Below are 23,589 nucleotides of genomic sequence, written 5' to 3'. Positions count from 1 at the left end.
AATACATGGGTTTTTTTTAAAAAAATACTAGTTTATAAAATGACTTGAGCACATTATCTATACCAGCGCTGTCCAGAACCTTCTGCAGCGATGTGGGTGTTCTTTATCTGCACGAATATGGTAGCTGCCGATCATGTGTGTGGCTGGTGAGCACGTGAAGTGCAGCGAGTGCGAGTGAGGAGCTCGATTTGTAATTTATCAAAATATAAACAAATTGAAACTCAAATTTAATGTGGCCAGCAGCTAGCGCCTTGGACAACATAGCTACAGATCACTGGCTCTTCAGCCAGGAAACACAGCAACTTCGTGGGCTCCGTGAACCTCCTGACGTCTCATATAAAAACTTGTTGAGCATATAAATTTTCCCTAGGAGGGGAAGATCTTAAGGTTTCATCAGATTCGTAAAACAGTCTGTGAGCCACTATTATTGACAGACATTAAAATCCACAGAAATCAGACAGAGACAACTTTGGAAGGGGAACAATCCTAATGACCCTTGTAAAAATTTAAAAATTAAAAAAAAAATTTACAACACCAGTAAGCAAAATTAATGAGCCTTCACACAAACTACTGGAAAGCTATGGTTTGGCCAGACTGCCACATTTTAAGGGAAACACTGAAAAGGTGGAGTCTGTCCTGCTAAAGGGAAGCACAAAGACAAAAGATCTGGAAATCAGTGTTAAATGGCTCATAGAGCTGGACATGTTCTACAGGGAGAGGGTGACACAGGAAGGAGAGAAGGTGTGTGTATGCAGACGTGGCTTGTGTTCTGTCCTGGTCCAGCCTAATTAACAAGTTTCAGGTGGGATTTGTTTCAAGTCTCATGTCTGCTCTTACACTTCCTTTTTACTAATCTCCTAGACAAACATTAAAAATAATTAAAGGCAAGTATTTACTTTTCTTTGAGCAAATTCAATGATGGCAGGAAAAAGTTAAACACCGGTAGGACGGTTGAACTTCATTAAGTAACCAGAGTCAAAAAAATATACTGGGTTGCAGAGATGATCCTGATGCCATAAAATCAAATTCAATGTATTAAATTCTACTCTATTTAATAACAGGATTGTGCCTTCCGGGGACATACAGAAGCCCTCTCTAGAGCCCTCACTTCTAATGTGCCCTAAAGGAGCCCTGCTTCTCCAGGGCTCACTAGCTTCACTTGGCCTCAGCCTGTTGCGTTGCTGCAGGACGTTCTTCCTAACCCCACTGCACGGTGGCAGCAAGACGGCCAAGATTAGAGGCCACAACAGAGTCTCCTGCAAGCAGGTGGAGAGAGTTCCGGCTACACGCGACTCTCTGGGACAGCTGGGAAGCCAGCAGCGCGGGGGGTGGGGTGAGGCTACAGGGCGCACTCGGGGAAGACCCGGGCAGTAGCCACCCCTGAGCAGGGGCAGCAGCTAGCAGAAAGCGCCGGAAGCCAGGAAAACGGAATTCGCCATCCTGCCATGCGCTCGGAGGTTAGCATCGATCTGTAAAGGCCGGTGCAACCCTTCCCATCTGCTGCTGCTTTACACGCCCCACTGCGGCCTTGATGCCGTGCGGCTTCGTGACGCCCTCCCAGAACATACTTGGGCTTTGTCGGCTTGCTTTTTCAGTTCCGCCATCTCCTGCATCAAGTCGCTGTTCTCCTCCCGCGCGGCCTTCAGCCTCTGCTCCGTGTCCGACAGCATCTTCTGCAGGCTCTGCAGGACAGCTTCATGCTTCGCCTTTGTCTCACAACTGGCTTCCTCGAACCTGGCCTTCAGATCCTGGCACTGGTTGTGGCTCATTTCCATCTTCTTTTCCTGCAGAAACGCCGAGGGAAACAGTAAGTCACCGAGCCGTATCTGCACCGCCCTCGCCTTCCTTGCCAGCACTTAGTTCCATACACTCTCTCCTTACCAGGTCCAACAACTTCCTCAGCAGCTCTTTCTTTTCCTCCTCATGCTTTTTAGCTGCTTCCTGCTGGCTCTGTTCCGCCTGGAGAGTGACCTCCCCAATACTCTTCTGCAGAAAGCTTGCGTTTTCATTAGCCTTTGTAAGTTTTAGCTGTAATTCTTCTACATCTCTAGAACAAGGTTCAACACAAAGTGTCAGAGTTTTCAAAAAGAATGCCTTAAATTCCAGAGTTATACTTAGATACTATTCATAACTGTATTAATGATTATAAGTTATGAGTAATTAACAACATCTGAAATAAACAACCAAAAAAATGGCTTGACTTGCCTTGAAGACTAATTTTAACAATTGAGACAGTTATAAATACATTATTTAGAGTGACAACTACTGTAATTGTGAAGTTTTATTATTTTATGTCAATAGATCAGTAAGGAAAAATGAATGAAAAGTAAACATAGATGAGGAAATGAATTAGTTTCAAAAAACTTTAGCAGACGAGATTATCAAAAACTCATTGTAGTGCCCCTTGAGAACACAAGATACAAAATGACAAGTGATAACTTCAAGATCTAGCTTCGCAATACCAATGTGGTTCAACAGGACGTACAGAAGACGTGGGACACAAGAGAGCAGGCTATCAGAGGACTCCAAGAGTGGAGGAGGGAAATCTGGATGGTCCCTCTGGGTCGGGCACCTGTCCAACACTCGCAGAGCTGGAGATCCCTGGGGCACCTGGGCAGCTCCCCCCGTCACAGCAAGTCTGACCACAGGTGGCCAACCCAAGCCCAGCTGCCACCCCCCACCCACCACCGCACTGAACCATGGGGGTGCATGGCCAGATGTAAACCTAAATGCCAACTAGTCACGCTTCCAGAATCGTGGGTCTCATGGACCTAAAATGTCCTCTGAAAGTTTCTGCCTTATGAAATAAAACATTTGACTTTTATCTGGCAGCTATTAAAAGAAAAGAAAGATCAAAGCAACAACAGCCTCAGAATAAAGACAGGAAGGGAGGTGGAGACGGAAGCTGCAGCACGGAGGGCCTACGAGGTAGCGCTGACCAGCAGTGAGGGCTCGGGGACCGGCCCACCCAGGCCCGAAACTGCAGGCAAGTCACTTCACCTCGTGAAGCCTCTATTCTTTTCTCTTCAAGATGGGAACAAGAATACGCTCACCTCACAGGATTATTATGAGAATCAGAAAACACTCTGCTAGAGCTGTCTGCAGAGTGCAGGGCACACACCTAGTCAGCCTGTAATACGGTTACCCTTCATTAGACTGAACAGGCTGCCCGTGAAAGATGTTCCTGTGCCTGGTAAACCACTGCCTTGTCTTTACAAGCCATCAAAAAATCTACAATACTGTATTACTTAGAAGGTTCTGTAGCTGATTTAAGGGTACACTCATGTGGTAAGAAAAAGGAAGAGCGACAGGAAACTTTTAAACAGAACAATCCTGAATTTTGGCCCCCCTCCCTCCGAGACCCCACTTCAGAGACAAACCTAAGTCAGGCGCCCTTATAACCATTCATACATACCTTTCTTTCAGACGTAACTCGTCATTCATTTTTGTCAGCTGAGAAGAGTTATCTCCAGACATCTTCATTATTTCTGCAATGTTGTTCTCCAACTTCTCCTTCGCCTTTATCAACTGCTCTTCTCTTTCATCTCTCTCTCTAAATTTTGCCTCCATATCTGAATATATATAGAAAAAAAATAGCACCGTAGTGTTACAGTCAGCAAAAGTTTACTGACTGCATCCTATATTCCAAGGTTTGCTCTGGGAATATTTGCATAAAGCAACCCCTGCCCTAGAATATGAAAATCATATTCTAGCCAAGATGACGGACAATAAAGAAGATTTAAAAAAAAAACACAAACAGTATAAAAATAGTGTTAATTGCTAAGAGGGGAAAAAAATACAAGCAGAGAAAGGAACCAAGGAGTTGGGGAGGCTAAAATCTTAGACAGGGCCTCTCTGAATGGTGACATTTAAGTAAAGACCTGAAAGAACTTAGGGAAAGCAAGTGCAAAGGCCCTGAGGCACAAAAATGATTGACTTGCAAGTATTACCAACAAGGCCAATATGGTTGGAGTAGAATGAACAAGGGCAAGGGTAGTACGAGAGGCCATCAGAGAAGTAACAGGGCTTGGCATTGGTAAGACTGCAGTTTTTACTCTGAGTGAGATGGGAGCCACTGGGTGAGCTCGAGCAGGAAAGTGACATGACCCGACTTGGCAGAAGGATGGTTCTGGATGCTGTGCTGCACATGGACTAAAGGAGATGAGAGCAAAAGCAGGCAGAGCAGGGGGCCAGCTGTTACAGCAGCTCAAGTGAAAGATGACAGTTAGCTTGAATCAAGGACAGTGGGAGGAGTGGTGATGTGTGGGGATTCTGACTTGTTTGAAAACAGGGCAGAGAGGATTTGTGGAGGTTACAGACCTCAAGCAAGTATTTTATCGCATTATACCACACTAACAAGCGAAGAAGTGACCCCCAAATAGATGTTACTGTAACGTACTACAGTTATCTCAAATCCTAGGAAACCCACCGTATTCAATGCTTTGTAAGCAGAGACATCTTACCTGTTAAATTTTCTCTCAACTTCTCCAATTCAGTAGATAATGCATTAAACTGTTCCTCCTTTTGGTGTAATTTATTTACAGTTTCTATTGGGGATAAAGGTAAGAGTTTAACATATTTCATACTTAATAAGCCATCTAGAGGTTGGCAGTCTTACAACCAAATCAAATCACATGCTTGGGATTTGAGAGGACAGAAATACTAAAAAGTCCCATTACAACATCAAACCACCGTGTACTGACCTAGAGAAGCAAGCCTTTTTGCCTCCCCACATCTGTAGATTAGACAGGCACCAGGCATCCCTTTCCAGGCCTCTCTTTCCTATTTCCAGCTAAAACTCAAAAAAGCTACCCATGACTAAAGATTAAGTAAGATAGCATTTTTCCCAAGGATACTTAAATTTTTACACGGAACAAGCTTTTAGTCACAAGAAGAAAGAAGTTACTGGGAGTCTGAGGCTTCAGGAAGCCAGTGCACTCTGGTGTTACTCTGTGCTGCAGAAGCTTCCAGAAGTGTGTCGTCAGACTACAGGAGTATCTGGTCCCTGTACCCAGAGGCTCCAACGTGAGAACCTGACACTCTCTAAAGCCATACTTAGGGGCACCTGGGTGGCTCAGTTGGTTGAGCGACTGCCTTCGGCTCAGGTCATGATCCTGGAGTCCCTGGATCGAGTCCCGCATCGGGCTCCCTGCTCGGCAGGGAGTCTGCTTCTCCCTCTGACCCTCCCCCCTCTCATGTGCTCTCTCTCACTCAAAAAAAAAAAAAAAAAAATCTAAAGCCATACTTAGTAAGACATACCTTGCATGCTTCTCTGAACAGAGACCGTCTCCTCCGAAGCATTAGCAAACTTTTCTTTCTAAAATTAAGAGTGGGATATTCAGAACAGAAAGATACCAAATTACAGAAATAAAAAGTTTCAATCAGTCATAATTACAGTACTATCTACTTTTTGTGACTGATTTTGTCTCATTAAAACTTACACTTAAAACACGCTGGCACCAAGCACTACCATATGTGTCCCGTGCGTGTACGTGACACAGGGGAAAGGGTTTACATCTCTGTCCTTGCCCGAGCATGCGTGTACATCTGTACACGTGTGTGAATGTGCACACGTATGTGCTTGTGTATACACGTGGTGCACACGTATGTTTTTTTCCTGTCGCCACCCTCCAGCAGCAGGACTGTGACAACAGTCAGAATCCTGTAATGTTTTCTAAGAGTAATCAGAGCCTAATATCTTGAAACTGTATCAACTACTTCTTAACCCAAAAAGGCCCACCACTCACTTACTCTTTTCTAAATGTGACAGTAAATTTAAAAAAAACTAAAACGCTCTCCTGGTCGGTCTTCCTGAGATGAATTTTGAGCTAGACACACCAAGAAAAATTTTCAATGAATATTTCTAACTATTTAGGATTATGAAAAAATGGGCACACAAGCAACACAAGTCCACCAAAGCCCAAAGGTCATCCCCCTGTGTTATTCTCAAAGCCAGACTTAGGTGGCAAATTTTCTCTTCAGAGTACAGAGGGTATGCTAATTTACAAGAAAAGTAAAGCATCCTCAAAGTTTGGGGGGCAGGGGAGGCGAGGCCAGAGAAATAGTATGGAACTCAAAACACATTTTTTTAAAGGACATCGTATTAGAAAATCATGATTCCCGTGCCAACTTCCTCTCAAAATGTAGCTAAAATACTGTATATCGAAACTGCCCAATAGAACCATCCGTCATGATGGAAACAGTCTATCCCGCTATCCTGGGCTGTTCAATATGGTAGCACTAGCCCACATGCGGCTATTCAGCACGTACAATGTGGCTAGTACAACTGAAGAACTGAATTTTATGTTTTATTTACTTTTAATTCATTTAAATTTATACAGTCGTATGTGGACAGTACCTACAATGATGAACAGTGCAGCTATATATTTGACATTTGAAAAAGAAGAAATTCATAATACTGGCATTAAAAAAAAAAAGCAAACACTCATTCACCTCTGGTACTAGCACAGAAGTTTAATAAGCGGGAAAGATGATGGTATATGGAGGATCTAAGACAAGTGTCCCCTCCTTATGGAGGATCTAAGACAAGTGTCCCCTCCTAACTCATGTTTCTCTTTCCCAGTTTCTCCATAAGCCTACGATTCTCCTTTCCCATGCTGTGTGCTTATGGCGGTCAGCCTTGACTAAGTTCAGTTTTTGATGCAGGAAGAAGGGAGAACAGTTGAGAAAGGGTAAGGAAAAAATGTCTTACAACTTGCGATTAAGGCAAGAGGATATACGTGAAAAGAAATGTAATTTGCTGAGACAGAATTTAACCGAGTTGGAAGAAATGATTCCTGGACTTCGTTGGGTTAGACGGCACTGTGCTAACAGAGGGTGCCAACACAGAGGTGTCCAGCACAGCTCTCTCCAGCTTGCTGTCACAAGGAGGTAGAAGGCACAGCCTAAACCTCATTATAAATGAAACCCCAATGTGCTGAGTGTATAACTTGGAAGGTCCTTGTGTTTAGCAAAACTAACCAGTCAATCATATGTGAAAGCGGTGCATTTACCAGAGGCAAAGGACAGATTTAGAAAAGGAAAAGGGAATACCTACCTTTATTGCTAGTTTGATCCCATTCCCTTCAAGGTATTTATCAGCCAATGACTAATACACTCAACTTAAATCAATACTTTGAAAGAGAAAGGGAAAGAGGCGCAATGTTTCTTTCTTTACGGAGATTTTTGTTTTTAAACCAGGAACCATTCAAATGGCCAGAAACCCTTACAGTCCGATTCCCAAGAGGTACTTACCAAAATCTGAAGTTCTTTTTCCAAAGCCTCTTTCACTTGACTGACTTCACTCAAGTTTTCCTGAAGGTTATTAAGTGTTAGCTCTTTCCCCTGCAGCTCTCTGGTAACGCTACTAGCCTACCGTACAGAGTTACATGGTGCAGAAGCAAACCAACACAAGGAAACAAAAAAGAATGAATGAGAAACAAAAAATAAAACAAACATAAAACACATATGAGAAACAAAAACAACCAAATAAAACTGAAAGGAATAAAGGCATGGGTAAAAAAGACAAAACAAAACTGTTTTTTTTGTTGTTGTTAATTCTAAGAAGCCGATGACTGCCCACAATCAGTTCTAGATAGTACGATCTAATGACTATTTAAAATAGTCAAAAAGAGTATTTTTCTACACCAAAATCTGGAATATCAGCATGATCCAAGGCAGAAAGTGGAGATGCTTACTTTCTAAATGGGTAAGTTAAGCAATTTCATTTTCTGGACTTTAAAGGCTATCAAGCAGGAAGAATGGAGACATGTGGCCTGTGTTATTTCCTCTATATTTGTATGTGCTTAAAGTAGTTCAACATTTAAAAAAAAATAAAAAATTTTAAAATGCACTGGGGCGCCTGGGTGGCTCAGTTGGTTAAGCGACTGCCTTCGGCTCAGGTCATGATCCTGGAGTCCCTGGATCGAGTCCGGCATCGGGCTCCCTGCTCGGCAGGGAGTCTGCTTTGCCCTCTGACCCTATCCCCTCTCATGTGTTCTCTCTCATTCTCTCTCTCTCAAAATAAATAAATAAAATCTTTAAAAAAAATTTTTTTTAAATGCACTGGACAACAGTAATCAGAAATTGGTTTTCATTAAATCTTGATGTAAAAAGAGTTGATGAACCCTTAGCTACATATTCTCTCCTAATTAATTTTTGTGATTTGACTGGTATTTCGGATCCAAGTGAGGAGATTGAGAAAAACTTCCTGTAATTAGCTTGTCATCTTCAACTAAGGTTACTTAGCAGTTTTTCTGTCTGTCCTCACACTTCCCCCATCTAACCTTACAATCCTTTGCCAAAGCAGCTTCTCCCGTAAAAACCTCAGAACATTCCGCATCAGCACCCACACCCCTACCAGTGGCAGGAGGACTGGGGCCATTCATTCCTCAAACAGTCCTTAAAGATGAAGATGACATTTGACAAGGCTAATTAGAAAGGGATGTAGCTGGCAAATGTTTCATGCAATTTCCTATGCCTTGACCAAAAGCATACTTCTCCATCTTTCCTCAAAAAGGCAAGGAATAGAACCCGTCCTCACTGCAGCATAGGAAAAGCTCTCCAATGGGACAGAAGCGGCAAAGCCAAGGGCTCCAGGCTCTTAACCTTATTCCGCTGCATTATTTATCACCGCGTGTTAATTTACAACAGTCACGTGGCACTCAGCATCCACAGTGCGTTTGTATACAAGCGTATGGATGGCACAATGATGTAAATGGAAAAGGAGGAGGAGATAATCATATAAGCTTCTTTCTTGTCTGTTCCTTCATTTACCTTAATACCATCATCTTAGCTGAGTTCTCTATTTTAAAAGAGATTACAGGGGCACGTGGGTAGCTCAGTCGGCTGAGCATCCGAGTCTTGATTTCGGCTCAGATCCGTGATCTCCGGGTTGTGGGATAGAGCTCAGCGGGGAGGCTGCTTGAGATTCTCTCCCTCTCCCTCTCCCTCTGCCCCTTCTCCTGTGCATGCGCTCTCACACTCTCTCAAATAACTAAATCTTTAAAAAGAAATTACAGATTAGAACCAAGCTTTTTTTTTTTTTTAAAGATTTTATTTATTTATTTGCGAGAGAGAGAATGAGAGACAAGAGAGCACGAGAGGGAGGAGGGTCAGAGGGAGAAGCAGACTCCCCGCTGAGCAGGGAGCCCGATGCGGGACTCGATCCCAGGACTCCAGGATCATGACTCGAGCCGAAGGCAGTTGCCCAACCAACTGAGCCACCCAGGCGCTCTAGAACCAAGCTTTAACAGGTCACAGAGCATGTCCCAGAGACAAAGTCATAAAGTACCCAGATACTAGGAAACCAAAATAAATTAACCTAGTTGGGCCATTATTTTCTCTAATCTCCTCAAATTAAACCATGCTCAAGATACTCAGAGGACACTGTATGCAACTGGGAAATCTACTAGCACCAGGCAATCTGCTGTAAGTAAATGGGGAATTTGGAAGATGAATGAGCTCCACTCAGAAGTGACACACAACGCAAAGTGAGACTGACAAAATAAAAGGATGGAAGACACCAATACAAACCTTGCCACTTTCAGTATTCTTTTCAATCTCTAAATTTTTAATCTGTTTCTCAGCTGCCTCAAGCTGCTGTCTAAGTTTCTCGATTTCCGATTTACCTTCGGAACTGGCTTTCCGAAGTGCATCGAGATCCAAGAGCTTTTCTTCAGTAGCCTTGAGCTGTGATGTAAAATTATCAATAACCTTGGTTTGCTCACTGCATTTGGCTTGTAGTACCTCTAGCTCCTTTACCTTTATTTCAGCTTCCTGCAGTTTGTTTAAGGTGTCCTCCATTTCTACTAGATGCTGGTCTTCCACTTTGTCCAGTTTTGCCTTGACGGCTTCCAGGCTGCTCTCCTTTTCCGTAATGACTGCCATCAGCTTACCTCTCAGGGCTTCTATCTCTTTAGCGTGAGCAGACCTTTCAGAGTCTTGTTTGTTCTGCAGAGTTTCTATTTCGTGCTGGTAATCTAGTCTCATCTTCTCTATTTGTGTTTTTAACTCTGCAAACTCTGCCGTCTCTGTCCCGACCCCCTTGCTGAAGGACACCTTCAGCTCCTCCATTGCCTGCTGGTGGGATGCGATGGCCGTCTCCAGCTTGGACTTCCACAGGGCTATCACGTCGGAGTTCTCCTTGTTGGCATGATCAAGCTTGCTTTTCAATGACTCGTTCTCTTTGGAAAGCTTCTCTGTGGCAGCCTGAAGAGCCTTTATCTCCTTCTGATGTGTTTCTTCACGGGCTCCCAACTGCTCCTTCAGAGAAGCGATTTCTCTCTGGTGGTCAGCATGGGCGGCTTCTAATTTTTCTTGCAAAGAGCTTATCTCGTGCAAAAAGGAGAGTGACATGTCAACATCCCCAGCAGGCTTATGGGACTCTAGCCTCCTCCGCAGCTCAGCTACCTCCTGTGCTCTCAACGCTAGGTCTTTTTCTAGTTCCATTATACGGGACTTTTCCGACACTGTAGCCACCTAGTAACCGCAGTCCAAAGAAAAACAAATCAGGTAAATAACCAATCACTGACGATTTTCTTTAACCTTGAAGATCTTTAATAACTCCCCCACCTCAGGCAGCCGTCAAGCTACTGCGAATGCCTGCAGGCTCACCCACCTCTAACTGCCATCATGGAGGAAGCCCAATTCTGAGAACTCCAAAGTCATCATCTTTGGCAAATTTCCACCATCCTGAGATGCTCCAGGAATCGAAAACTGAGATGGAATTTAACTTATTCCAGATTTATTTCTTTTTCCTCTAAAGAAACTTAGAGAAGTGCCCATCAACTGATAGTAAGTTAACAGAAAGAACAGCTTTCAAAGTTCTCAGGTATGTCCAGCTGAGGGAAGACAAAAGCCTCCTCATTTTACTTGGTTTTTCCCTCCTCTGCTTCACCCGGCATGTGTAAATGCTCACTCATCTAATGCAGGTGATTTTAAAGAACTGTGCTACCTGGTATGATAATACACATGGTTACAGAGCACCAGAAATGGGACAGATGCTGTAAGGGTAACAGAGACAGATGCTGAAGACTTAGGGGGAAAAAAGAACATAAAATATCTTGTTAGTTTTTATACTGATTACATGATAAAATGGTATTATTCTGGATAAACTGGCTTAAATCAAATATATTATTAATTTCACCTGTTTCTTTTTATCTACTAAAAAAGTATGTTAATGTGGGTGGCACAGAATTTTCGATTATATATATGTGGTTGGTATTATACTTCTGTGGCCTATCACTGGTATAAAAGGTGTGAAATTACCTATCAAACGTTTCAATGAATCAGCTGTAGAATAAAAGCTTTAGCTGGATAATGAAGAAATAATTTACTAACCTTTTTTTTAGAAAGACAAAATAAGAACAATTACTTACCTGCAATTATATATATGAATCTTTAGAGAGTCCCGCCTTTTAGATTTTATAATTCTACTGGCATTTTAACGTACATATCTTGTTACCCTAACCCAGTGGTTCTCAGACTTTATTATGCACATCAATCTCCTGGGATGTAGGTCTAAAAGGCAGGTTCCCACTTACTCCCACATGTTTTGATTCTATTTGAGCTCTGTGATAGCACCCAGGAATCTGCTTTTTTTAAACACCCCAGGACTAGGAAAAACACTTTCTTAACCTGTGTCCTTTTATTTTTAAGAAATGATTTCCCTCTGATACCTGTTAGCCAGTCAGTGTAGGACACAAAATATGTGGGAATCGGTCGCTTCAGGCATAAAAGTGAATTACTGGACTAACCTGGGAAAGAGAAGGGAATGTGAATGATTTAAAAACAAACTTCAAGGATCAAAACTCCTCCAGGTTGAAGGCTCCTCTCCCTCACTGCCTTTACTGGGACAGAAGGTGATGGATGTGTTTCCTTCGCTTCCTCTGTCCACCTACAGGCTGTGATATGGACAAACACTAACATGTCCACAAAAGGCTAGGAAAAGAAAGCAACTGGGTCTCTGAAACTGCAGGAGGAAGTCATTAAACTATTTCAGAGCCGACTGCAATTGGTGTGCTTCACGGTTAGAGATGCTCCAGGTTAAAGATGTTTATGTACTTTTTTCTGGGGCAGGGGGTGGGGTGTCCAAGAGTTTGTTGCCACAGAGTAAGGTACAAAACATTAATGAACCCCAATGCTACAAGGTCTGGAACATGAATAAATCCAATAGGACAAGAGTTCTTTATTAGTCAATGTCAAGTAAAAAATAGGTGAAAAAAAGAACAGCATGATTACACTGTAGCATTTCCATAGCTCTTCCATTTTTTGTTTTACTTCCCAAAGTCTGCCCTTGAGCAAAGTTATATGTCTGCCTCTCCCACCAGGGTGAGGCCATAAAAGTCAGGTATCATTTCTTATTCTTGCGACTTTCTCCACGGCAGCAAACACTCTGCTCATAAACTGGACGTACTGGCTCAGGGGAATTCTAAAGCACTTCCTAAAAGATAGGTAATAGGAAACTCAAGTGGCTCATTGGCTGGTTTCACACTTGGCCAAGCAAGAGTGAGGATCAAACAAAAGGCATGACTTCTTATAGAAAGAAAACAGCTTGAATCTGGAGTAGATGGATAAACCAGCTGTAAATGATGCCTTCTTAACCACAGGGTGGGGGAAAAAAAGGCATCCATCCAAGTTGTTTGCTGACAAAGGTACATAAGAGGAGTTCAGAGGTTTAAAAAAAAAAAATGGAGATATATTTCCTTGCTTCAACAGCCATTCCCACTAAAGGAGCCCAATCTTATCATCAGTCCCTTATATTTCCCAGATCAAGTCTTTGGCTCACAGGTAACGAAGAAACATCACCAAACTACCAGGATTTTTTTCCACCAAATACACAGGAGATACCTTTACTTTTGAGGCCAACTGAGAACATTTTCTCCTTAAAAAATAAAAGCTTACGATTTAGAGAAGAAAAATTACTCAATTATCTAGATTTTTAGATCAATGATTTCTCAATAAAAGAAATTTCTACAAATACTAATAATTCAAAAGAAAAAAATCAGGATACCAAATGTGATCAGCGACAGAGTAATTTTTAAAATTTTATAGTTAAGGATCTGGGCAATTTAGCCACTGACAATCAAATTTGTGATTTAAAAGGTATATATACATACATGTCCTCTTATATGTTAATGACTCGGATTATTTATTAAATTTTTCAGCACAAAACTACCTCTCTAACAGACGACTCCATCCTATGGGGGTCAAGAGCACAGACTCTGGGGCCAAATGTTCTAGATCCAGATCCTGGCTCCACTATTACTATTAGCTGTGTAACCTTGGGCAAATTATTTAACCTTTCCATCCCTTAGCATCCTCATCTGTAAAATGGGGGCAATGCTACCACCTCCCTCGGGGTTGAGGTGAGATCAAAGAAGGTAATACTGGTGCAGTGGTCAGAACAGTGCCTGGCAACCAGTAAGCACCATACAGGTGGTTTAATACATAAATAAGTGGAAACATGACTAAAGCATTAGCTCCAAGGGCTAAGGACAGTGAGCTGGGGTTGCAGGAAGCCATTCCATTCTCAGCACTTTTCCCTCCTGACCGCTGAGATTTTCAGCTACTGGTGACAGAAAGGAGGGAAATGCAAAGACAGATCAGGTATCAAGAAAAAAAGGTCACTGGGATGAAAGTCCTTAACTCTCATTCAAAAGAGCCAGTGTTTTGATTTCCCCAATAAGTCAGGGAAGAAGTCAGGAAAAGAGAGGTAAAGTAAAACAACAATAAAAAAATTCTTCAGAAAACCCTGTCACTGGGAATATGAGAACAAGAGGACAATTGACTGCTTGTGGCAAACTGGAGAAACGTATTTCGAGGTATGAATACAAAGAGCCTCAAATGTGGTTGTGGACGTCCATGCAGTCCATATACAGTTGTAGAGTTTCTGATCTTGATTTTGGTTGAGTTAACCAAAGGAACGATGAGTCTTTACCTTGGATGAAAGACGGGATATGAAATACCTGTACCTAGCCATCAGTCTACCCTCTTGAGCACCTGAACAGCACCAAGACCAAACTCAGGTAGAACCACTGGGTCAAGGCTCAGGCCAACTGCAAGGCACGTCCCCCGAGGCGTCACCATTCCCATACACGGGTCTGCTTCATTTAAACAGTGAAAACCATTACCCTAGTGTCTTCTAACTCCCTCTGGAGTTTGTCAGCTTTGGTCTTTTCAAAGAGCAGGCTCTGTTCAAGCTCCTTAATGCGGGCATGCTCCAGTTTGGTCTGCGTCTGTTAGTAAAAAGGAAGAGGAAGAGAACACAACAGTGCCACCATGACATGCCAGCACAAGAGGAGAGAGAGCAGCATGCAGGCTGAGCCACCAGTACCTTCCGCCAGAGGATGAACAAAAAGGGAAATGAAAAGGGCAGAGGATGGGCTGAGATGGGGAGGCTGGGGGTGCGGATGAACACTATCGGATGAAAGGATGAGGTGGGCAGGGGACGCAAGCTAGTCTACTGAGAAAGACAAAAGTGGAAACACATGAGGCAGGATGAGCAGTGTCAGATGCGTGCAGCCAAATATAAGTTATATTGATAAGTGAGGTTGATCAGCACAAATTAGAATCGTTAATATTCCTCTAAACTATCATTTTCCCGCTCCCCACAACAGCTGTTTGACATTACTGTGTATGTAACTGACTCGGTGACTTTAACAAGTAAATTGACCCTCAAAATGACCACTGCTATCCTCTAAATATGGCAAACACAAGCTCATAAGTCTTACAAGTGTTCAGTAGGTCCCTAGGGCAGATCCCAGCGCTATGGCGTACAATTTGATGTGAACAAGCATGAAGCGTTAAGCCTAATGAAGGGAATCCAGACACTAGAGCTGAGAAAATCACACCAGTGGCCTTTGCTGAGATGAGTGAAAAGGGTCTGGCATTCTTAGCAACATTTCCCAGTTCCCTAGTTTCCTTCCAATAGTGGGTTTTCCAAAAACTATGTGTCACTAAGGAAAAAAAGGAGGGGATCATACTTACAAGGGGAAAATAAAGTAATAATTATGTTTGACAGCCTCCATCTCTGAGACTCAGATCAGGAGAGAAGTTGGGAGCTGGTGAAGGGCTCATCTTCTCCATCTTAGGATGACGTTGTTATCAGCTCAGGAGTGAGAAATGGGTGACTCAGCACAAAGGCCTGAGTTTGAACTCCATGCAAAAAGAGCTGGTAAGATCCTAACTGTTTCAAACCTTCAGAGACTCCCCATCATCACTTAACTTAGATGTAACGTGACAGAGAACCCAGAAGGAAATCTCTTTGTAACAGCACAGTCTTAATCAATGGGAAATAATCTACAGACCAGTTTGAACATACCTCTTTCCCCACCCACCTCCCCCACCCAAGAGGCTATCTGCAGACCCAAGTGACAAAACCTAGGGACAGCACTGCTCCCAGCAGCTTCTGGTCACTTACATTAATTTAAATATTTTGTGGTTCTAACTGGTCAGATCTGTGTCTGGACAATTATGGGCAATGCAAAAATGACAAAAACTCTAAATAAAGTAACAGAAGGTATGCAGAACTTAAGTAGAGGGTGGATCATGTTATGTTATAAACATCTTTTACTAACTCTGATGGTCCTCTAGGGATTTCAATATATAAAAGTGCTTGGTGTGCTTGTGAACCAGGTATAAACCATTGTGGAATATTTGAAAGGTGAACAACAAAAAAAAAATTTTTTTTTTAAATTTCCTCATCTGCTTCAGCTCTATACACTGCACAGAAATAATGAAATAAAATTCAAAACCTAACTGTCTGGACAGTCCCCTTGGTCCATATGTGCCTTAGACAGAAGTTGTTCAATTCATCTGCTTTTAGAAGAAAAGAATCTAACCCAGATCTACATAATTGGGGTCACAGCCTCAAGAACTGAAATCCAAAACTTAAGAGTAAAAAGCAAAAGGCAACAGAACCTTTCTTCACCTCCTGACACTGAGTTCAGTGTCCTCTGGGTGAAAGGTCACTCCTTCCAGATAAAAAGCAAACATCCACGAATGTGATCTTCTTCCTACTCCGCGATCTCCCAGACGACTGCAATACCTCCTTGCTGGCCAGTATGCATACCAACCATCTGGGACTTGACAGCTGTCTGAGCGATCAGCTTCCATGCCTCGGTGCGTGGTAAAAACGTTACACTGGACAGGACAACCCTCCTTTTAAAAGTACTCCTTTCTCACAATAAGACAGAGCATCCCAAGAGGGAAGTCCTGGGACAGGGACTGAGAGGGAAAGCAAAGGCTCTGCGAGAAGCGCACAAGAAAGGCAGGAGGGAGATCCCATGCAGACTGACACCGGATGCAGCGGGAGCCTGTTTTGGGAGGACAGAAGAGACCCAGATCACTGAAGTAGCTTCACAAAAAGGAAACCTTCAGAACGGAGGCTTTTTTAAAAGTTCGGCCTTAAGCTGTCTATTTCGGCTGCCAGGAGGTGGTAGGAAGAAAAATCTTTGTTTTAATTTTACTCTCTTACGGTGGTAAAACAAAGCCAAAAGTTGTGAGGTTCTTTCAGCGGGCCTCCCAGCCGGCCGGGTGCCAGAGGAAGTCCTGCTTCGGAGGCTCTTTAGGTGAGATCTGAGTTGGGTGTGTGATCTTCATCAGAGGGAGGAGGGAAAAGAAACACCTACATTGCTGGTAGCACGGCTACTAGAAAAATCTCACTTCGATAATAATAAATTTAAAGCACATGGCGTCTTCACTGAACAATGCCCGTTTCTAGTTTCACCAACTCGGGAAAATCCTGTAGCCATAACACGTGGACGCTTGAGCTTCTTGTCACCTGCACTGGCAGGCACTGGCCAGCAGGGGGAGCTCACAAAAAGGCAGTCTGGCCCTCAGAAGGCCCTTCTCTCTCGTGGGAACAAAATTAGACCACTTGGGTAAACTTTCCTGCAGAATTTCTCTAATTCCTTCATCTTATGTGTTTTAGGTTTCAGTTAGCTATCCTCTCTTTTAGAATGATTCTATTAATAGGAGAACACATTATGAGTTAAGTGAAGAAGGGCCAGGCCCCCAGACAAAATCCTTTTTTTTTTCTTTCTGGCGAAATTCTTTATAAAGCAAACATTTGCTTATGCATTAAATAAATGGATTCATATAGCTTAGTCATTACATACAATTTCTTCAGGATACAAATTTAACTGCTCTTAAAGCCACATGCACAGAAATATTAACGTCAATGTCTCAGGTCAGATGATGCAGTTAGTATTTGAGTATATCAATAAGCATTTTAATCTGTCATCAATCTGTGTTAACAAGGGAAATCTCCACACAGTTAAGTGCCCTCTTACATTCTCAGGATCTTCAGAAATCTGGCTCTTTTGCTATCAGTAAAAAAATGAAAAAATTAAACAACAACAAAAGGAGAGATTCCACTAAAGTTCTGATTATGTGTTGAGGATTTCAAAACAACTCTGATGAACTTCGAGCGAGTTTACCAGAGTCTATGCCGGCCTGGTGCTGATGGGAAGATCTCACTTGCCCCTCCCCAGCACACCCTCGGCTGTGTCTCACATGAATCAGATGAGGATATGAAACTTCTAATGAACTTCGGGGTGTTTTTAAATGGATGAGAACAACACGAAAGTCAATTAAAGGGATGTGACCGTATATGAAATGAGCAAAGAGGGTAACTACTGAATTATGAGTAATCCACTAAATTCTGGGCCTTATAAAACTCGAACTCGGAGAATGTCTTCCTTACTCCTTGTCAATAATAAAGACAATTTCCAAAGGAATCAGAGTTCCTATGTGGAAGGGCCCCTGGAATGGAATCATGGTGTGGGCCGCCAATAGGCTCTGAACTTGTAACGGCAGCAAAAATGTATATTCCAGGAACTGCACAGACAAGTGCAAGTTTTACTAAAATATTACAGATTTAAGTACCAAAAATCTGCAAAATTTGAATAATTTCATAATTCGTATTTGTCATATATCTAGCAGTGGTTTAAAAATCATCAAAATCATGTAAATCTGGCATCGAATTAAAAAACTAATATGAATAATTGTTTAAAGATGAGAAACTTGATGCTGACGGAAATCTCTGTGAATGTAAAATACGCCACAGAAATTAAAGAAGCTGAAATAGAAATCGCTCTTGTTTTTTCTTCAGGTAATCACTTTAAAAAAATCAATTACTAGAACAAGTATTTATTCCTTTTACAGGGTTATAAAAAATCGATCCTGCTCAACCGAAAAGCAAAGCTGAGATAAAGTACAAAACTTTTTGGGGGACTACTTTGATGAAGTTAAAAATGCTCCTTACAATGCCATTTCTGATCATCAGAGGAACATCTAGAGTCTCACCTGGACACACTGCCAGATTTATGACTTAACTCCAATTCAAGGTTTTGAATTTTGAAGTGCAAGAAAAGAGTAGTAAAAATGTGGCTGGGACACTGGAGTCAGGACAGCAGAGTCCCAGGTCCAAGGACCCACTCAGGCACCTGAGCCGTAGCCGCGCCCACAGCCCCGCCCAACCCGAGCCTGGGGCTCCCTCCATTCCCTCTGCTGGCTGTTCTGGCCAATGATCTCATCCATATTTGTGAATACTAGTACCCATAAAAGCCGTAGAGAGCTGGACAGGTTTTACCTCAAGATCGCCTTTCGTGATGGATTCTTCCTCAACCCGGAACTGAAGGTCCTCCACCTTCCTGTGGAATAAAATCAAAACAGAACACTTAAGTAACCAAGGAACACATCTGCCTTACCAAAAAAAAGGATCTATAATCAATACCCTGATGAATGTACACAGATGATGGTGGAGGGAAATAAAGAAATGCATTTTTAGGCATCTGGCTTAGAAAACAGAGCAAGAGCTCTATTCTATTTAGGAAACTTCAATGTTTTAGCCAGGTACTGATTCCAAGAGGCATGAGATAAGAGTTGAGAAAAACCACCTGGTTTTCCTTGGTCACAACCAACAGAATGAATCTAATGGAGACACGACCAGCCTAAAGGGAAAAGGTCCGATTACCACAGAAACAGGTTCTGAGACTTCAAGTCTATAATTTCTACTTTCCAATTACAGAACATAGGGGAAAGTGGCACAAAAAACCAATCTCTCTTTATACCACCCCACATCGGATATGTTAGGGTGAGGCTAGGGGGCTACCCACGCAGAAAGCCCCAGGAAAATACCAGTACCTGTCCTAAGCCTGGGAGAATAAGGTTATGAACAACTTGAGTCACTTTTTTTTTTTTCTTCACATTTTAAAAATCTCTGATTTGGGTGTGGGTTTCAATCAATGCTGTCACCAAGTCAATGAAACACGGTATCCTGAAGATTTACAAAATCCAGGTAACATCCATGTTATAAATCTTCACAAGTTTGAGTGTAAGGAAGAAAAGGGGACAAAGTTCATAACCTGTCTGCAAAAACAAAACTGTCAAACTCACTAGCATGTCTGGCACTTAAGAAAAATTCTACTCTGTGAAATCAGAAAAATAATCGTAAATAATTTACACCCCTCAAGCTCACTGGAGGGCTGGGAAGACATTTCTCCCGCCCAGCAGTCAGCAGACCAAGAGCTGGCTTAAGAGCCAAAGCAAATGGTACTGGTGCCTTGGCATTCAGAAGGGCCTAGAAAAGGCCTGTTGCTATCTCTCATTTATTTGTGCCCATTTTTAAGATGCGAAGAGAATTTCCTATGTACAGTGTTTCTCTTTCTATTGAGAGAATCATTTCCTTGGCAAGAGAATGTACTCTATCTCCGCTATACCCCTTACCACAGCAGTGCGCCCCTGACCATCCTGAACTCACAGACCACTAAGCTGCTGCCATCAGAAAGGACAGAAGGAGGCATCAAATGCAAGAGAGGACAAATGTCCCACTACCCAGAAATGTTCCAATGGTTTCCATGCAGACACCTTTTTCAGAGATCGTGCGGGTTCACAGCCTCAAGAAACCTGTAAGAACCAAACTTGTTTTCTGTCTCACACAATTTAGCACTCGACTCCATCCTGATCTGGATAATGCTCTAACTGCTTCACATGGAAGTTTTGTTTTCCTAGTAAGGTACTGAGTTTCTCAAGGACAGCGACCTGGTATCACTGGTGAGTGATACAAGGTGCAGTTTTACTAGATACATGGAAGGTGTTTCACAAATACTAGATTAACTTGGACCCACAATGTCCTCTCACCAAAAATGGTTCCAGGTGGAAGCAGGGTTTGAATTAATCTCACGACCCTGAGGTCATCCTCAAGAGGATGCTTGGCACAGAGCAGGGGCTCAATAAATAGCTGTTAAATGAAGCAGGGTATGTCTAGATGATTCCAAACTTCTCAAAAAGAAGTCAAATCCAAGCAAACCCTCCTCATGTAGTACAAAGAGCTTCATTTCCACTGAACACACAGTCTAAGGGCTGGCACCTTAAAGAGAACATTTTCCTAAGGTTGTTTAAAAGGAAAAGGCCACACTTGCACCAAAGAACAGTTTGAGGTCACCTTTTCTCCTCTTCAAGCTGGTTGAGAAGCTCCACCTTCTCCCTGTCAGCAGCCTCCACCATTGTTCGCAGCTGGTCCATCTTGGCCTCCAATTCCAGGACATGCTGGGGAAGGCAAGGGTGCCAGTGAGTGGCCTCTCTCTGACCCAGATGCCGGCCCAGGGACGCCTCCAAAGAGCTACAGCTAAGTGGTACCACTGTGGCTTGGCATGACCCTAAAACCTTTTCGCACTGAAATGCTTTCTACGACCTTTAATAGGTCACTTCTCAGCCGCATTCCTGGAAACTAGACGATGAAAAACCATTAAAGCAACAGAGGGCAATGTTAAAACAACGCTCATCTTTTCTTGAAGCTGAAATGCCTACAAAGGATAATCTACAAAACAGGAGTTGCCACCATGGGTAAGGTCCTAGTGAACAAGCTCCCCTGACAGGGGCCCAAAGACCCGGATGTAAAGACCGAAAGACTAAGGTCGACTCAAGAGGAACAAAACTTCGTCTTCATAACGATACAAAGTGGTACCCAGGTCACAGCTTCAAACAAGCCCAGCACAGACGTTTCTGCTCATTTCCAGGGCTCCCAAGACTAGCTCCCCAGCTCCAGGCACCGGGCAAGCTGCTCCGCCTGCTCCCGCGACTTAGAAAGCACCACCAGCTCCGCAGGGTCGGCTCAGAACCCGTCACCATCTCTGAAACGAGGTCCCACAGGACTTCACCTGGTCGTGTCCGTCCCGGGCCAGAGCTAGCTCCTGCTCTATCTCCCCCACGTGGCTCGTGGCCTTGGCCACCTCCGCCCTCTCTAGGTCCCGCTCAGCCAGCAGCTGCTCAATATGCTGCTGCTTCTCCTTCAGGGCCTCCTGGAGGGCAGTGGCGCCGGAGATCTTCCTGGCGTAACGGGAGGAGGTTTCAGTCAGCTGCAAAGGAAAGGTAAAGACGTGAAGGGCCGTGATGCTTTGGGGGACGCAGGGAGGGCGTGAGGCATGCAGGCAGGCATCTCCCCAGCAAAGCGAAGGTGCGGCCCCAGCTCCCAAGCTTGCCAATTACTAGGAAAAGCTTCTCATCAAGGAAACAAGGCAGCATGTGCCTCCCGACTGAGTATCACAAACAACACATCAGCGTAAGAAGTCATGGAACAATCAGAGAGACGGTTAGAAGGAGAATAAGCGGCTCAAATGAAAGGTGCCCTGAGCTCAGGTGACAGGGCCTTGCTGGAATCTAGAAAAATTCCACAGAACCCACATAACATGCTTCTCTAAACTCCATTTCCGTCCAAGCTTCATTAAGAGGTATCTCCTTCTTAGGATGTCTTGATCCCCAGACTTGAGGTTGAGATTTTTTTCAACTTTTTAAGCTTCTAACTACCATTAAGTAACCAAGAGGTCACCCTTGGAGTCACAAACCTTCCTTGCATCGATTAAACAGTTGGATTTTGTCAGGATTTTCTTCATCTTTCTTTCAAAGTGAAAGATACAGATAAAAAAAGAATGCAGTTTTGCCATTTGCAACGACGTGGATGGAAGAGAGTGTATTATGCTAAGGGAAATAAGTCGGTCAAAGACAAATGCCGTATGATTTCACTCATATGTGTAATTTAGGAAACAACACAAATGAGCAAAGGGAGGAAAAGGAGAGAGAGAAACCAAGAAACAGACTCTTTAGGGAACAACACACTGATGGTCACCAGAGGGGAGGGAGTGGGGGGATGGGGGGACGAGGTGATGGGGACTAAGGAGCACACTTGTCCTGGAAGTGCTCAATCTCTGTATTGGACACCTGACACTAATGTAACACTGCACATTAACTAACTGGAATTTAAATAAAAACCTTAAAAAACACGAAAGGCACAGGAGATCTCACCCAGGAATCCAGAACTTGAAGACTTGAATCCAATCACCAGAGAGATTTCTGAAGATCAGGTTAAGAGGGAAACTCTATCTGCCTTGAGAAGGGGGGGGGGGGTGAGTGTGCACGCAGGTGTATGGGAAAGGCAGCGAGAGGACATGCAGGGAGGAAAAAGAGAAACTGGGACAAAGAGGAGGAGGGGAGGGAAGAGAGGAGGAGAGGGGAAGTAAGACATGGGACAGAAAGGCGGTGGAGGGAGGGTGGAGAAAGGAAGCTGTCCGGGGTCCCCTGCTACTCTGTGCTGTTTCCCATACCCGTTCCTCCTTCTTGAGGCTCATCATCCAATAAAAACACGGAGAAAATAACCTCCTATCATGGTAATGGATAACGTAAGCAAGTTGAACAGCATTCTTCCAAGTGAGGCTCCAGGGGTTGGGAGGGAATTCAGCAAAGGCCTCCCATCCCTTGGCATGCATTTGTCCAAGGTCATTGACATAGAGACCTGATCGCTGGATCCGGATCGAGTGGGCCCTGACTTCATCTCCCGCAATCAAAGCCTCCTGTGCCCCTTGAATGCCCCCCATCAGTCAAAGCCCTCGTCCAGGAGGCAGAGTGAGCATCTGTCATCAAGTACTAGTTAGGCAATTTGAGGGATGCCCGGGTAGCTCAGTCGGTTGAGCATCCGACTCCTGGTTTCAGCTCAGGTCATGGTCTCAAGATCATGAGCCCCGTATCAGGCTCCTCGCTCAACGGGGAGTCTGCCTGAGATTCTCTCTCTCCCTCTGCCCTTCCTCTCTCCCCTCCCCCGCTCTAAAATAAATCTTTTTTTAAAAAATAGGCAAGTTGACATCTATAAGAGTAAAGGAATCCAGTCAAACCCAAATTGTCCTCTGCTGTTTCTATTTAGTGAAATTTCTTAAATTCCTTGAACTTAAGGGGGAAGGGGTGCTCTTTTAACCATCTGACCTTAACTTTCCAACTTCAGTCTATGGTTAAAATTATACTTTCTCATACTAACACTTCTTCCTGAATGCATTAAATCTGAGGTTCCCTGCGCAGAGATACCCCGGGGCCCTGCAGCAAAGTCACGGGGCACTGTGGAGTATTTTTAAATTTCAAGGGAAACACTGCAACACCTGTTGGACACCATACAAACTACCAGCTTGAGGCAACTGAGTCTGAGGCAACTGTATGACATTCCTTTCAATAATGTTGCATCTTCCCAAAGCTAGGTTTTGGCTGCTGCCAGGACAAAAAGCCAGTATTGCGCAAAAAAATCAACGTGTCACAGGAAATGAG

The 23,589-nt window shown here is 43.4% G+C and overlaps 1 protein-coding gene across 11 annotated transcripts in view; it reads right to left on the bottom strand.

The window, feature by feature from the left end:
• CLIP1 (CAP-Gly domain containing linker protein 1) overlaps positions 1 to 23,589 on the bottom strand; it is a 118,284-nt gene that overhangs the window by 38,893 nt on the left and 55,802 nt on the right. For 4 of the 11 annotated variants that reach the window (XM_064578298.1, XM_045887736.3, XM_064578306.1 and 1 more), the window contains exons 6-17: positions 21,165 to 21,362; positions 20,450 to 20,553; positions 18,596 to 18,656; positions 17,295 to 17,327; positions 14,133 to 14,237; positions 9,535 to 10,479; positions 7,255 to 7,371; positions 5,260 to 5,317; positions 4,464 to 4,547; positions 3,416 to 3,572; positions 1,882 to 2,047; positions 1,569 to 1,784 (exon numbers count right to left, since the gene is read on the bottom strand). In XM_064578298.1, coding sequence (XP_064434368.1) covers positions 1,569 to 1,784; positions 1,882 to 2,047; positions 3,416 to 3,572; positions 4,464 to 4,547; positions 5,260 to 5,317; positions 7,255 to 7,371; positions 9,535 to 10,479; positions 14,133 to 14,237; positions 17,295 to 17,327; positions 18,596 to 18,656; positions 20,450 to 20,553; positions 21,165 to 21,362 — 2,244 coding nt within the window. The remainder of the gene's footprint in view (positions 1 to 1,568; positions 1,785 to 1,881; positions 2,048 to 3,415; positions 3,573 to 4,463; positions 4,548 to 5,259; positions 5,318 to 7,254; positions 7,372 to 9,534; positions 10,480 to 14,132; positions 14,238 to 17,294; positions 17,328 to 18,595; positions 18,657 to 20,449; positions 20,554 to 21,164; positions 21,363 to 23,589) is intronic. The other 7 variants (XM_064578300.1, XM_064578307.1, XM_064578303.1 and 4 more) reach the window with 5 other exon arrangements.

Source organism: Mirounga angustirostris, unplaced genomic scaffold, assembly GCF_029215605.1.
Source record: "Mirounga angustirostris isolate CCGP_5_RB_7025 unplaced genomic scaffold, mMirAng1.0.hap1 SCAF_14, whole genome shotgun sequence".
Taxonomy (NCBI): domain Eukaryota; kingdom Metazoa; phylum Chordata; class Mammalia; order Carnivora; family Phocidae; genus Mirounga; species Mirounga angustirostris.
This window is presented reverse-complemented; position numbering and strand designations above follow the sequence as displayed.